Raw genomic sequence first — 15,582 nt, forward strand, 5'->3', positions numbered from 1 at the left:
AAACCACATGAAGGTAGCGAATGGACAGGTAGCCGTATTTCAAACAAACACCCGCCTTCATCTAAACATGTAAATATGCATTCAAGCTTCAAATACAACCAAGAGAAAGCTGTAGAAAACTAGAAAGCCATAGAAAGCTATAGAAAACTAGCAAACATACTGGACAAGCTTCAAATACAAACAAGAGAAAGCTATAGAACTGCTGAGAACTCCAAATATATCATAACATTTGGACCAAATATGGCGTGTACCTGGAGTAATTTATGCAATACTATATCACCATAGTGTATCAACTGCTAATGCCTACACACTAGATTATGAATATATGATCGATCATCACTTCTCACTCACCATATCATAGTCCACATACTTCACACTAATCTAAATCTAGGCAAAATACCTCGTAGAATAAACACAGCCGCATCTGCTAAGGAGCGACCGACCATCTCAAGAGCTCGTAAAGACTGATCAAGTGACACGCCTCTCGGGCGGCGGCGCGAGTGAATTCGAGAGAGTGACTCATCCCGAAGTTTTAGAAATCCCTGCGAAAAACGCCTCGGCGCAATGGGGCGTGGCGGTCTTGTAAGTGAATCTGGCAGTACTACTGGCTGGATGATTCCGAAAACAAGCTCGAGGTCATGACGATTTAGGAAACATTCCATAAATAGCGTATGGAAGTGAATTTACGCCTAATTCTTGCATAGAATGGAAAATTAAACTGACCTTTTCAGTACCGATTAATTCGTAATCACCATGACGAATTCAAAGTTTTTTTCGAGATCGTATTCATTGCCGTTTGTAGTGGGTATTAGTTCATTATCCGCTATAACTCTGCAAGGTCTGAGTGAATAGCCTGATTAAAATTCTGAAGCTGTACACTGTGCAGTTATACCTACGGCTTGAGATCCTTTCTTACAGCGGTAATATCGTTTCAATTCACACACATACTGGAATATATTACAAATGATCCGTTCATACAATGAGCTAGCCTACGTATCGTACTGCCATGAGAGGAGTCAGATAAAAACCAACTACACCCGAGTATCATAACTAGAACGTACCCAAGAAACTAATGGTAAGCTATCAAGGTTGCAGACTATTTCAAACACTATATAGTTCAGGAAACAACGAATACACAATCTATAACAGTGATTCCGAACCGCGGCTGCGAGAGCCGCATGCGGCTCCCATTGCCGTTTGAAAATCCCACAAAATAATAAAAATTCAATTTAAACAAAAAAATTAGGTTCATATTAAAAAATTACCCTTGCTCGGCATAACGATGTACACTGACGGATCCAAGACCGAGAATGGTGTTGGCTACGGCCTGTTCATTCCCGTCCACTCCGTTCAATTATCCAAAGCATTACCGAATGCATATTCCAGTTATTCCGCCGAATTGAGCGCCATTCTTCATGCCTTGAAGTGGATTACAGAACATGGCTCATCGCACTCTCGGTATATCATTCTGTCAGATTGTCTCGGTGCTCTCAAATCTATTTCAAATGTATCGCGAACACAGCTACCGTGCAGCACCAACGCTATTTTACTAAATATTTTCGAATCCTTACTTCAGATCACCAATCAGCGCCTCCATGTAACTCTGGCTTGGATCCCAGGACACAGTGGGATCCCGGGTAATACCCAAGCCGATGAACTTGCTAGGACGGCATCGTTATGCCCTCCTCCAACCGATGCAGCGACAGTGTCGCTACCTGAAGCCAAGGCCGCAATCAGATCCCTGTGTGTTGACCTCTGGCAAGACCAATACCGTTCTTCGGACACCGGGTCGCACTACCGTCAATTCCGAGAATCAATCCTCGCGCCTGCGCCGATGCTCTCCAATCGTCTATTCGACTCCATCATGTTCCGGCTCCGCACTGGACACTGCAAGCTGAAGAGTCATCTATTTAAAATCGGTTGTGTTCCGTCCCCCCTTTGTGAACGTTGTCACGTACCTGAAACGGTGTACCATTTTGTTATTGTATGTCCGGAATATCAATTTTATCGCAGATTTCTGCGCGACGAGTGTATTAGGCTCAATCTTCATTTTACTTTGTTTCACGTGTTGTCTAACCCAGCCTTATCGCCCGCTGTTGCTGAATTTGTTCTATCAAGTGGTAGATACATCTGAGTGCCGTTGTCATGCTGAGTACCCTTTCCTTGAATTTTCTTGAGTGCCCTTTTCTTGAATTTTTCCTGATCTTATTTGCGTCCGTGGCACACAAGACCTTAACAGGTGATAAGTGCCACTGAAAACCTTTAATAATAATAATAATAACCCTCGCTCGGCTTGGAGTCTGGAGTTTATAAATAAGAGTGGAGACCAATTCATCTGCTGTCGAGTAGCGATTCTCTACCTAGTAACGATTTCATTACTCAGCTCACGACAAAAAATTATGCTCACACTTAAATGCGTTCGAATCGTCACTCAAATTGAAGTCAGCTCACCACCAGACTAAGTGCAGGTGGTGTTACAGTACATTTTCCAACTGTATCTGACCATCAAATCAATGGATCATCAGGTAATCATCAGTGCCATATGCACATAACGTAATTCCATTTCCATATGGCGCACTAACATGAAATTGGTATTAGTTAGGGTAAGTTTTTGCAACTTTTGCAACTGGTTTTACAGCTTCAAACAGCTTCCTTAGATACTCAGAATCTACGTGCAGCGATTAAGGTGTTTGGACGGATCTTATAGTGCAACTTTTCTCTATTTTTCAGGCCAAATTTTACTACAACTTCTATCAAATATTGCGTAAAAATGTAAAGAAGTGATTCAAAAACATGCTATAAACTATATCTAGTATGGTTCTATTCTCTTTAATTTGCATAACAAAGAGCTATATGATCTGTTAGCTGCATGTCACTGTTATCTATGACACGATGGCTTGCAAGCAAGACGTTCAAGTACCCCTTCCAAGCATGACCGTGCCTGAGCCATACGTAAATTGATCGCTTCAATAATTCTGTCGTTTAAATTTGAGATAGTTTCTCATTTCATGAACGCCCAGGCGAGACCACCAAAAATTGCATTTCACTGGCTCACCTTTATCAGGCTATTGAATATGTTAAAGTCGCCGAGACTGAGTTTTTCTACAATGCCTTATGCGAAGTTTGGAGATCAAGGGGTTTTGGTGCGTTATTTGACTTTTTATGGGGCGGGGTTATCGCTATGCTGTTTGGCTTTTTTTGGGAAAAATTATTACGTCATTGCGAATTTTCTTGCTGTATATAGTGGAGAAATGTCGTTAAATGGCAAAGTATCAAATTTGACAGCTCTACAGGAACTAGGTCAAACAACGGAACCTTTCGAGTATCTCATACCCTACTAATTCAACAAAATTTAAAAATGTAACTTTTTACTGCAAGTTTTGTTAAAATTAAGTGCAACTTTCTCGCGATTTTAGTGCAACAAAAATTTGCCCTAGTAATAATAGATGCGAAAAGGGGTCAGCGGGCGGAGCGAAGCAACGATTTCATACTCATAGATGGGGTCCTGAAAGTCTCACCCAGCCGACCAATGCCATTAGAGATCGGTGAAACTTCCAAAGATATATTCAGTTGCCGCAATGCAGCCGCTTATGTAGGGGAGACCGGGGACAAATGTAACTAGGGGCAAATGTAACAATCGACCTCACCGCTAGTAGGATGGAGAAATCAGCTTGATATTTTAAGTGCGCATGCAGTAGTTATCTCTCCTATTATACCTGGAGTTACGTTGAGCTACGATGCGACACCCTGGAATAATTTGCAAAAAACGAAATTTTTGACCCTTGAGTAAAGTTTTTCTGGTCTGGTATAATTTGTCTAGGCGAATAGTACCCCAAGTAGTTACAACGCAATATATGTAGCTGGAACAATGTTACTATAGTCTACCGTGATGATAGAAAGAATAGGACTTGCATCGCCGGGAAGGTACCATACTGAGACACTAATCATGGTCGAGCGTGTCAGGGGCAATCGTAACAACCTGTTACTTTTGCCCCGTTACAATATGTTATCAATTCTGAATGTCTTTGTTCATATGTTGGTATTACCATTCATCTACTGCTGTGGTTCCCAACCTTTTTGTCTTCATTCCCCACTTCAGATTTATTCCGAGCCTTCATTCCCCACTACCAAAACCTTTTGTCATAACGGAGCATCTATTTGCGTGTTTGGATGCACAAGACACGCAGCCACACCAGTACGCAAGGCAATCGCCTATAAGTGCTATTGTGAACCGATATCGGCAACCGCCAAAATTTAGCGCAAACGGTATTTGAAGTCATTCAGGTCGTGCTAGATGCGTTTGTGACGTCATCATTGGTTATCCAGAGTTGAAAATTCGATTTTGTGAACAACACGCAATGTAATTTTCGATACATAGCCTACATTCCAGAACAGTTAACTGGTAATGGTTATTGCGCATGTGTCTCCGTAAATATGTAGACTGTGCTGTATATAACGTTTAACAAATGCGTCTATTCCCCACCAGAAACCATTGAATTCCCCACCAGTGGGGAATTCCCCACCGTTTGGGAATCACTGATCTACTGCATAATAATCTTGCAACAGCCAGAAGTTCACCAGAACAGATACTACCTTGCGATAGCAATTCTAACATGATCATCTGTCGAAACGGCCATACAATAGTGGTGATGTGAATCCGACGGTTCGGTTATTTTCGTGATTCAAGCACCTTTTCTCATGTTGATCGACTTTTGGTGTGTCGAACTTCAATGGTCATGACTGAATTCTCGTCCTCTGACTTTGATCATGGCCCACTTACATTTTGATATATGATGTGAACAATTTATTTTAATTTTGTACAGCACAGAAGAATGTCATTATAGCTTTGACGCCACACAATGTTGCGTCCTCGTTTTGCTATACTATCATCGGCCCATTCAACCAAGATATGTTAGCCAGGTCGGTTTCGCACATTCGCAGGTGACCGAATGACCAACCCATTATGCACGCTGAACAACAGAACCTTGGTAGAAGAGGCCGAATATGAGTAGGGACATGATGGAATGATTGTGTCTCTTGTACACTTTAAGCTTGAACAAGACACGAAGGGTGATATTGCATTCAGATGCCATAAATGCGATGGGGCGTAGCCTGGAAGCCTTCAAACGTCTCTTCCTTTAGTTTCATGCAATATTACAATTTGTGCTTCCGTTTTCGTTGTTCATTTCGTTTGCGTTTAGTTATAAATAACCCTGTTACAATTGCCCCGCAAGGGTGGTACAATTGCCCCTGGGTACGGGGCGATTGTAACATTTGAGCAGCGACCCAAAATTTCCATGATTGATTGTTGATTGAGTTTCAATTTAGTTTTTATATCAACTATCGAGTTATTGGCTTCTTTATATAAAACTTTGGAAGTGAAATTTCCACGAGAAAAACACGTAATGTTGGAAAATACGAAAAGTGTTACAATTGTCCCCGGTCTCCCCTATGTAATATTCGCTATATATATTGTTTAAGCACCATTGGCGCGATGACTTTGTTCACTCAATATCTTCGAAATACCTCGATACCCCTCCCGATTTTCTCAAGGTGGAAAGGATTCCACGTGGTGCACTCCGATGTTATAAAGCTATTTCCGGCAAGAGATATGTCCCTTTAAAACATGGCGAGTCTGTAGCCTCTGACTGTAACTTCGTAGAATATCGTAGGTCCTGATAACAATAGGATTAGTCTGGATACTGTGTTTTCTACTAACGGTGGCAGGAGCTTCGCCTGACGACCCCAAACAGAGAGCCTACCGTGCAAGAACCGATCTACGCATTTCCGTACTGCACAACAGCCCATGGTTAGTATGTGTTTTGTATACGTTAATAGAACCTATAATCTATAATTCTTGAAAGAAATATGAAATACTGCTATACAAAACGATTTTCAACCAGCTTTACAAATATTGTAAGTGGTTGCAAAATACATGAAGATTGACGTGGAACCAGGGGCGCGGTTGTTTATGCACCAGTGTCACGACATCAATGGTAGTGGTTTGAATCCCGGTTCGGAGCTACTTCTATGTGTCGGAGGTTTATCTGGGCTACTCATCGCCTACCTCACTGCACATGCAGTGCCGTACGAAAAGCCCAGATGAAGCAAGTAAAGTCTAGCTTGCGAAAATTGGCTGCAACTGAATCTGACGGGGACCGGTGCGAGAGAGCGTGAAAGATGTGGATGAGAGTGTGTGACTGAAAGTCGTCCGCAAAAACCGCACCGTACGCAAAGACCAAACAAAGGACAGTATTCATTATCGGGCGCAAGTGACCTTATCGACGATAAGCGCCAAAAATTGTTTAATAAAATGCCAAAATACATGACTCCCCCCTTTGTAATGTGTGTTACGTCCCCGACACGGTTGACCACATACTCTTGCATTGCGAAAAATATGACTTTCACCGAACATTTCTTGCTGACGCATGTACCACGCTCAATGTAACGCTTACCTTAACCAATTTACTCATTATGCCGCAATTATTTACGCCGGTCGCCGAGTTTATTATTTCATGTAACTTGTATATATAGTTTGAAAGTTTATATAGTTTGAAATTTATTATAATCCTATGTCCCAGAGCACGAAAACTCGATCCTTGATAACATATTTTGTCCGTGGTGCACAAGGCCGGAAACGGCGACACTTAAAACTCCTCAATAATAATATTAATATTAACATGACGATTGACGTGGCACCTCATGTTGATCTAATGCAAATGCCTTGTAATTGTCTCGGAACGCGATCAAAACAAATTCCCATCAAATGCATCATTAATTTGCAATGTTTACATATATACAACAAAATATTAAATCGAAACAATGCCCATCGGAACTTCAAAGCTCGATGATTATGAAAAACTATATGAGTGACATCTACACAATAAGTTGCCACAGCGTTTTTATTTCAGGCTGCGCTTTCCTTATCCTGGACAATGGGGCCTGCCCGTATTGTCGGTAGCCGGTGTTGTTGGTATGTTGGCTGCTGTGTCATGCAGTATTATAGAATCGATTGGCGACTACTACTCATGCGCTAGACTCTGCAAAGCGCCTTCATTGCCTAGACACGCTTTAAATAAGTATGTTGTTGAGCACGGCTGTAGACGCTGACAAATCCTTAACAGTTGCATTTTCAGAGGTATTGCTGTTGAGGTTGGGGTGTATACTAGCTGGAGTGCTTGGTACTGGATCAGGAACAACTTCATACAGCGTGAATATTAGTGCAATTGCGCTCACTCGAGTGGCTAGTAGACGGGTATGATTAAAAATCACATTGTATCATATTTTGTTAAGCGAAGTAGCCTGCATTTATCGGATTTAATACACCAGTAGCCGATATCTGGTGTGTTCCGCACATGAATAAGGATAGTGCAATCTATTGAAATAGATGAATTATTGTGTGACCTCACCTATTTCAGTCACCATCCTTTGGTGGCCGTTAACATGTTATTCGAATTTACGAATTGGCCTGCTATCCGGCATAGAACATATAATATATTCAATTCACAGATGACTTTCGTCATTTACTGATCATTTTATTCGTGCCCCGAGCAAGATTTTTACGGCTATTCACCCACTTCTCAGTCGCTAACTCTCCTCGAGCTAAAGATTAGAATAACTGTTACTGGGCTTGACTGCAGGTCACTTCCATCGCAGTTAGTATGAAGCGAAAGCAATTCTGCGCCTTGTTAAAGGATGTTTTCCAAAGTGTTATTCACACAGCTTATGATCCACATCTTGTTGTCCGATAGTTCCCGATCTGGATCTAGTTTCAAGTTTTGTAAAGAGTTGGTTCACTATTTCTGATAGTTATTGGCATTTCAAGTTATCTTCAATGTGCATGTTTTAGTGTCCGACGAAAAAACGTAGAATTTATTCAAGTCGGTCTCAAACGTAAAATATTTATAAAAAGGTGAATATGACGTGAATGTGAAGAGGCAGCTAAATGGTGTCGCCAGAGACTTTAGTGCCCTAGAGAGGCGCCGAAATGTTTGTTAAATGGTCGGCGTTCTCTTTCTACAATTAGTAACTTCCCCCGCACAAGTTATTCACCGAAACTGCGATGGCACAGTATACACAACAGCTTTACCCCATGCGAAGTTCCCCAGTAGCCAATTAGCCTTGGGTATTGGCGGCCAAGTGTTCATTTACGGCTGTCCGATGCCATACGCTATGGAGATAATCTACATGCCACCGTGAATAATAAATAAGTCGGCTACAAAAGGCACACGGCAATGGTTCTCAACGGGGGGTCCGTGAAGCATTTTCAGGGGGTCCGCGAAACCTCTAAATTTGTTTAATGATTAATAACTCAATTTGTATTTTTTTAAATTAGGGAAATCATGAGAAATTTTTTTTCATAATTGCTTAAACTTCAGGACTCACATTTATAAAATGGTCGTCTGAGACGAAACATCCGACCGCGAAAACTCATTTTTATTGTCAAATTGCCAATAGCCTGCCTATTCCAACATATTGCTGTTTAGAGATGTTTTTTGGGGGTTTGTGGAAAAATGAAGTGCTGGAGATAGCAAGGTTAAACAGAGTGACTTCTAAATGTTTGCCAAACATTCTGGATTTGGGGTTGTCAGTTTCTGCAAATTATAGTAAACAGTCATTTGAAACAAAAAATCCTGCTCAATCTGTCCCAATGAAGGTATCGAAAACTCGCCACGAAATCCATTGGACTCTGTGATATAACCAATAAATAACTTCAAGATGGGATGTTTGATAGAAATGACTAGGCTGGACGTGCGATATCTTCATTAGAAACTCGAACCGAAAGCTGTCGTCGGAAGCGTTACGTCTTAATATCAGAGATGAGCGGATTTGGAATTTATATGTCCTAATCCAATCCAAATTCGAAGCGTCTAATCCAAAACCTAATCCATAACTTTTTCATATTCAAGTCCATGTCCAATCCTAATCCGATTCCAACTTGAAATTCAGAAAAAAAATGCTGATTTATGCATGGGAGGGATTGGAAAATTTTCTTTCACAACCACCGATTCTCTTGATTTAAGATAACTTAGCATAGGGCTGCACCTCTCATGTTCATTTGCACCGAGTGAACCATAGTGTAGTGTACTATAAGTACAGCAATACCTGATCTGAATAAAGTTTGTCGCCATTCGCCACACGACATATTAACCTCCCATAAAATCGGCAAATCTCATCCAAATCCGTTCAGAAAAAAATCTCTAATCCTAATCCGATCCAAATCCGACAAAATCTCACAAATCCTGTTTTTTTTAATCCTAATCCTTATCCATGCTCATCTCTGCTTAATATTACATTCGCCACCACCTATATTTGTGGAAATGGATTTTCGGCACTTGTTCATATCAAATCGAAGACGCGTATTTTCAAGACGATAAATACAGCTGCAAAATTCGCTTCGAAATTATAAAACTCTATCCAATTTCTCCATATAGTGTGTTGTTATTTTTGGGAAAGTCATTTTGTGGCTGTTTATCACTATAGCCTTCAATTAATATTTGTTCAAGACAGATGGCGGTTGCAGGATAATAAAAATAATTTAATGAAGGTTGAGAACCACTATCATTGCGTCTACAACTCTGCATATATGGCACTAGCATAGAACAGCGGAAAAAAATTTCTACAATGACACGCGTGACAGATGCTCTGGTAAAAATCAAACGTAATGATGTCACCATCTCAATGCCATAATTTACAAGTAGCCAAAAGCGCCTTTACTTTCACATTTTCACCCAACAGTCAATATGCCGCAACGCTATTCCGCTCTGACCAACGTCAGGAGCTATAAGAACCAAAGTGCCTCTATAAAAGTGCATTTTGGCTAATAATGTCGATCCAATTTGACGAACTGTGCTACAACATACTGCTTGAAAATACAATGCGAAGGGGCGAAGCACATGGTTCTGGATGCCCCCCCCCCCTATATTTTATGCCACTTGATGCTTCATCATGACAATTTGACCGCCAATGCCTGATTGTAAAATTGGAATTCCGCTGGAGGCAAATGAGTTTTTATTCTGCTGATATCCATTATGTTGCTTGTATACAATTTTATAGGTATTGCAAATGACGGGAGCAATTTTTTTCTTGGCTGGCCTGTTCAGGAAATTTGGTGCCGTGCTTGTTTTGACACCCGATCCGGTAATTGGCGGCATGTTTTGTGTCATGTTCGGAATGATAGCATCAGTCGGACTCTCGAATTTGCAACATGTGGATCTAAATTCGCCAAAGTAAATATTTCGCATTATCTGAATTTGCATATACTGTTTGTTGCCAAGTTACATCGACATCAGGCTCATTGCTTTTGTTACTCTCCAATTGACTCGCGTGTTGATCATTAGAAAACAAAAACACTCAAAATTGGACATTTGATTTCGCAAAACATTTCCACCGGGTTTTTCGTTGCGAAGTGTATACCATTCTAACTGATATTTCTTGGAATATGAACAACTACTTAACTCGCGCTAACGCATGGGTAACTGCGATAAATCAATAAGAAGACATAATCCAGCGGTTCTCGGTCGGGGAGGACCTTCATACTGGTCCTCCAGGTATAAAAAAATGTATGCTTAAATTTCAAGATGCAATATTTTGAAGGCTTGTTCATTGATAAAATAAATAAAACATCTTAACTTCATGAGGTAACATTAGGTTTGGAGCATGTTCGATTTGACTTACAGTTAATGCCGTGTAATTTGACGACATGCGAGCTACAAGTATACAAGCTGACACGCCAAACCGCGCAGTTTGCACGATCATTCGTTTTTCATCCATTGATTTTGTACATCACCGAAACTGCCGCACCCCAAACCTCCCAAATGGAGAAAGACCAAGCTTGAAGCGGGCCCAAAATTATTTCGTGAATGAACATAAATTATAGAGTATTATCTTGAAAATTTATCCGACTTGTTTCAATTGACGTCGGTCATGACCGCGCCACGACGCACCACTACATGGTGTAGTTTAAGTTAACATGGGACTCCGAATAGTGTGTTAATTATTTCGGCATTGGGAAAACCTTGGCCCAAAAGGACTGCCCTTTGATTTAAAAAAACCTTCGATATAGTAAAAAACTGAATTTCTAGAAAATATTTCCCTCTTGTATGGAAATTAGGTGTTTTCTCACATAACGTTGGAATTTTCATACAACTTGACTGAAACATAACGAAGAAAGTTTTCATACAGGAATCTTTTCGTAATTGGCTTCTCACTGTTTATTGGACTGATGGTGCCAGATTGGGTTCGTGCCAACGAAAATGCGATCGACACAGGAATAAAAGAACTTGATCAGATCTTCATAGTCTTAAGGTTCGGTTAGACCAGGGGTCACCAACACGCGGCCCGCGGGCCGCATGCGGCCCACGAGGTCATATTTTGCGGCCCGCGACTTGATTTGAGATTTGGAAGAAAGCTAAGAAAACATTTTGTAACTGCAGAAATTGACCTGCAATGGCCGAAAGACTGCCAAGGCCGAGACGCTTAGAAAACGGCTTAGGGCAGTGGTTCTGAAACTGTGGGGAGCGTCCCCTTGTGGGGGCGTGAAAGCATCTGAAGGGGGCGCGGAGCTGCAGTCAACTGAAAAATTACCTCCAGTTCATACTTGTAATTATTGCTCTGTGTACAGTCCCGAATTCATATTATAGAACTCTCTCATCGACATTCATAACCATTCATGCCATTAAACTATCCGTCGGATTGCTAGCTTTATGGATGCATTTTGTTATGTCACAATAAGGGGAGACGACAATTTTCAGTATCATAAAGCGGGACATGTCTAAAAGGGTTTGAAAACCACTGGCTTAGGGCTTCTTCAGAAGATCAAGCTTTACGTGGATATGGTCTTTCATCTAGTAACGTATCTCGCTAGCCCCAAAAAGTGTTTCAAGGTATCGTGCAGAGCTCAGAGTTCAAAATAAAATGAAATTGATGACGGTGATATTCTGTTCTATTTTTATTCCTTAAATAAAATGCTACTTCTTTTGTGATCACTATGCCCATCACATATATGTTAGGTAGCACAGCGTTGCACTGACATAGAGTTTTAAAACGTGTTTGCCTACTTTATATCGATATTGAATTCATGCGGCCCGCGGCCGCTACGAAATTTGAAAAGTGGCCCGCGACCCGTTTTGAGTTGGCGACCCCTGGGTTAGACGATGAGTTGCCGCGAGGCATTCTTTGTTTATTCTAAAGACTCCCTGTACCGCGATCTGACTCGCTCTGGCGCGAACTGGCGGCGCGAGCTAACGCGAAACTCTCGCCGCGCGGTAGCGCTTGATAACGCTCCTGTAGCGTCTTTTGAGCGTCAGCGCGAGGCACTTTGTGAGTTTGTTCAGTTTGTTGGTCTTGCAAGTGTGTAGTAATGGACGACGAGAAAAGACGTCAAATTTTGCTGGCTACGTCTGCATGCTTGGTCGGTGCATGTTATTTGGTGGAACTGAGGAAATTGAATTCAAGGAGAAAAAAACGCTCAAAATGGGTGCGGCAGTTGTACCTGCGCAGAAAGTCGCAAGGTATGTACCGGTCTAGTTCACTACAAAGTCCACTCTAGTCATATGCAAGACAGTAGGTTGATTTAGTAGGGTTTAGTAGGATTTAGGGTTTTAATGATCAAGTGATGTCTTAAAACCGAGACTGTATATAATATAGATTGTCAATTTTTAACGTATCAGCATGTTTGGTCTTGTTTTTGGACAAATTTTGCTAATCAAGAAAGAACCAGGTCTGTGGTCTTGAAATTTATACCGGAACGTTGGCATTAAAAAGAACACAAGACACAACTAGCTTACTGAGACAATTTTTGTTGCTTCAGTTTTTTGGTCTCGTTTCAAAGACAAATTTTACTACTAGTCTACTGCTCAACAAGCATCGCGGGCCCTGGTCTTGATAATAATGTGACCAGAGAGTTGTCATAAGATAAAAACGCAAGACACAACTAGCTTGTTGAGACCATTTTTGATGGTTCAGTATTTATTGCCTCATTGTTACTCACCAATTTTCATATTCAACAGGTCATTTCCACCAACTTGTTAAAGAATTGGCATTGGAGGGAGAAGACATGTTCATAAACTTTTTCCGAATGAACAAGGCGCAATACCAAGCACTACTGCGACTGATTGGACCAAGTATCACCAAACAAGCCACATGTATGAGGGAACCCATTGGTCCTTCTGAGAGGCTTGCTGTGACTTTGAGATTTCTTGCTACTGGAAATGACTACCATTCCCTTGGCTATAGTTTTCGGATACACCACACAACAACCTGTAAAATCGTCCCAGAAACATGTCAGGCCATATGGAATTGCCTTCAACCTATCGTTTTACCTCGACCTACATCTTCAAATTTGAAGGAGGTATCCATGCAATTTCAATCAAGGTGGAACTTCCCCAACTGTGTCGGCGCAATCGACGGAAAACATGTGGAAATAGAGGCTCCACCAAATTCCGGCTCTTGGTACTTCAACTACAAAAAGACCTTCAGCATGGTGCTAATGGCAATAACGGATGGAAATTATTAATTTCTGTGGGTTTCAATCGGCTCTTATGGACGAAATGCTGATGCTGGGATATTTAGCCATTCCAACTTCGGAAAACAAATAATAGACGGGACATTGGAATTACCTGCTGACCAGCCATTAGTACCCGGACTACCCAGTATGCCACATGTTTTCGTTGCGGATGAGGCATTTCCGTTGTGCCGCAACTTGATGAGACCCTTCCCGGCAAAAAAGCTCACTCAGTCAAGAAAAATTTTCAATTACCGCTTATCAAAAGCCAGAAGGACAGTTGAAAATACTTTCGGAATTATGTCTGCTAAATTCCGCGTGTTTCGCAAGCCGTTGTGCTTGAAACCTGAAAATGTGGATGAAGTTGTGAAAGCGTGTGTCTGTCTGCACAATTTTCTCAGAAAAGACAATTGCTCATCTCGGCGCGAACCTAGTATTCCCAATCACCCATCTGCAGCCTTCACTTCCTTAGATCGGGTTGGAAGAGGTGTCTCGGGAGAAGCAAAAGCTATACGCGAAGCCTTCATGCAGTACTTTACCAGCGCAGCCGGTGAAATAAGTGGTCAAGTTGAATATGTCAATCGCGTACGCTGATTCATTAATCTCATGTCATTATAATTCATTTTCTGTCTCTTTTGCTATATGCTACTGTTTGAAATTTTGAACCTGCTCGAAACTTTCACTAAAATAATGCTGCACATGATCTGCATTTTTCAATTCTGTTTGAAAAATTAAAACCTGCGCCAAACCTTCGCTAAAATATTGATGCACAATGTCTGCATTTTTCAATAAAAGTTTCTTGCTGAATAGCATGGCCATGTTCATTGAAGAAAGGTAAAAGTATTCGGTGCACATCCATCTCAAATTGAAGAAGAACAGGTTGCGGCAAATTGATAGCTCTTTTCATTAGGCCCCAAAGAACTGGTGCTTTTTCGGAACTAGTGAACTATGCACCAACATTACCCGTTCATGGTGATCATTTTATTGACTAAGTACTTTTACACGTCACCTTTTTTTTCTTTTATAATACTCCCGAATTGATATTTCGTGACTCACCAGATTTCTAGTTACGAGGTTTCATTTTTTTCCGTTTACGCCCATTACGTAAAATACTTCATTAGATACCTATTACATACGATGCGCCGCCGGTTTATTTTTGTACGCCTTATACCTATCGCAATGTTACTTCTAAAATTACCAAATTTATCACACCACACTTCACTTCTTCCACAAAACAAACTATGAAAATCACATATTTATCTCCAAATCTCAAACACCCATTCTTACCTTCAGATTTAGTCATTCTCCGTTGTGTTCCGTATTACTCTTATCGCCATCCATTGACTTGTTCCGTTTCGTCTCCTCGTGTTCCTCATACGACTTAAGGTTCTACGTCGACGACACCTTATACAACCTACCCATAACACAATCACCAGAGCTATCAACCCGGTTACCATCATTATCACAGCAACCGGTTTCAGTGTAGGTATCAGTTTCGCACCTTCCATAATCATCATATCGATCAAGTTTAATCCACTTACCTTATATCCACCTTCCATCATCACCAGTTCGTGCAGCCATCGAGTATAGTTGTGGTCAACGAAATCTGTGGTTGTCTTCCCCACGGTGGTTCTTGATATTTGGGAATACTCAGGAGCGGGTGTTCCCAAACTTCGGGTTTTCTGCCCGGGCTGCGGCGATGTGTTAGCCATCGTTGACTCCAAGGTAATATTCATTAGTTCGACACTCTTCGAGGACGAGTCGTCTTTGTCGTCTCCTGTTGAATACAAAACAGTTGTTTCGGTACTTACCTTGCGGTTGTGGTCTGGGTTTTGGTAGTCCGTTCCGATGTCGGTCCTGCCGTCTTCCGTGGAGTTCTGCAGAGCCTTCGCAGTGGTGACCGGATGCACTCGCGTCGTTGTAGGTGTTTCACCAATGATTTTCTTCATTCCGTAGGTTTGGTTTCACGCGCGAAGAGTTTGCAACTGTTGCTTCCCATAAGTCGCATCAGTTGGTTTGACAGTTTTATACTCCCCCTTTTTGTTAGCCATCGATTTCGATCGTCTTCCTTGCACCAG

General features: G+C 41.4%; 1 protein-coding gene across 1 annotated transcript; it reads left to right on the top strand.

The window, feature by feature from the left end:
• The first annotated feature begins 550 nt into the window (after nt 1–550).
• Nucleotides 551–12,277, top strand: LOC145436499 (solute carrier family 23 member 1-like). Its single transcript, XM_080313861.1, has 8 exons — nt 551–582; nt 5,482–5,602; nt 5,673–5,809; nt 6,912–7,083; nt 7,139–7,255; nt 10,057–10,229; nt 11,185–11,307; nt 12,193–12,277. Exons 2-8 carry the CDS (start codon nt 5,495–5,497, stop codon nt 12,275–12,277), a joined length of 915 nt encoding a protein of 304 aa, XP_080169987.1. The 5' UTR covers nt 551–582; nt 5,482–5,494.
• The last annotated feature ends 3,305 nt before the right edge of the window (nt 12,278–15,582 follow it).

The sequence above is a fragment of the Botryllus schlosseri genome, chromosome 3, assembly GCF_051294905.1.
Source record: "Botryllus schlosseri isolate E-star chromosome 3, Bs_hap1, whole genome shotgun sequence".
NCBI lineage: Eukaryota > Metazoa > Chordata > Ascidiacea > Stolidobranchia > Styelidae > Botryllus > Botryllus schlosseri.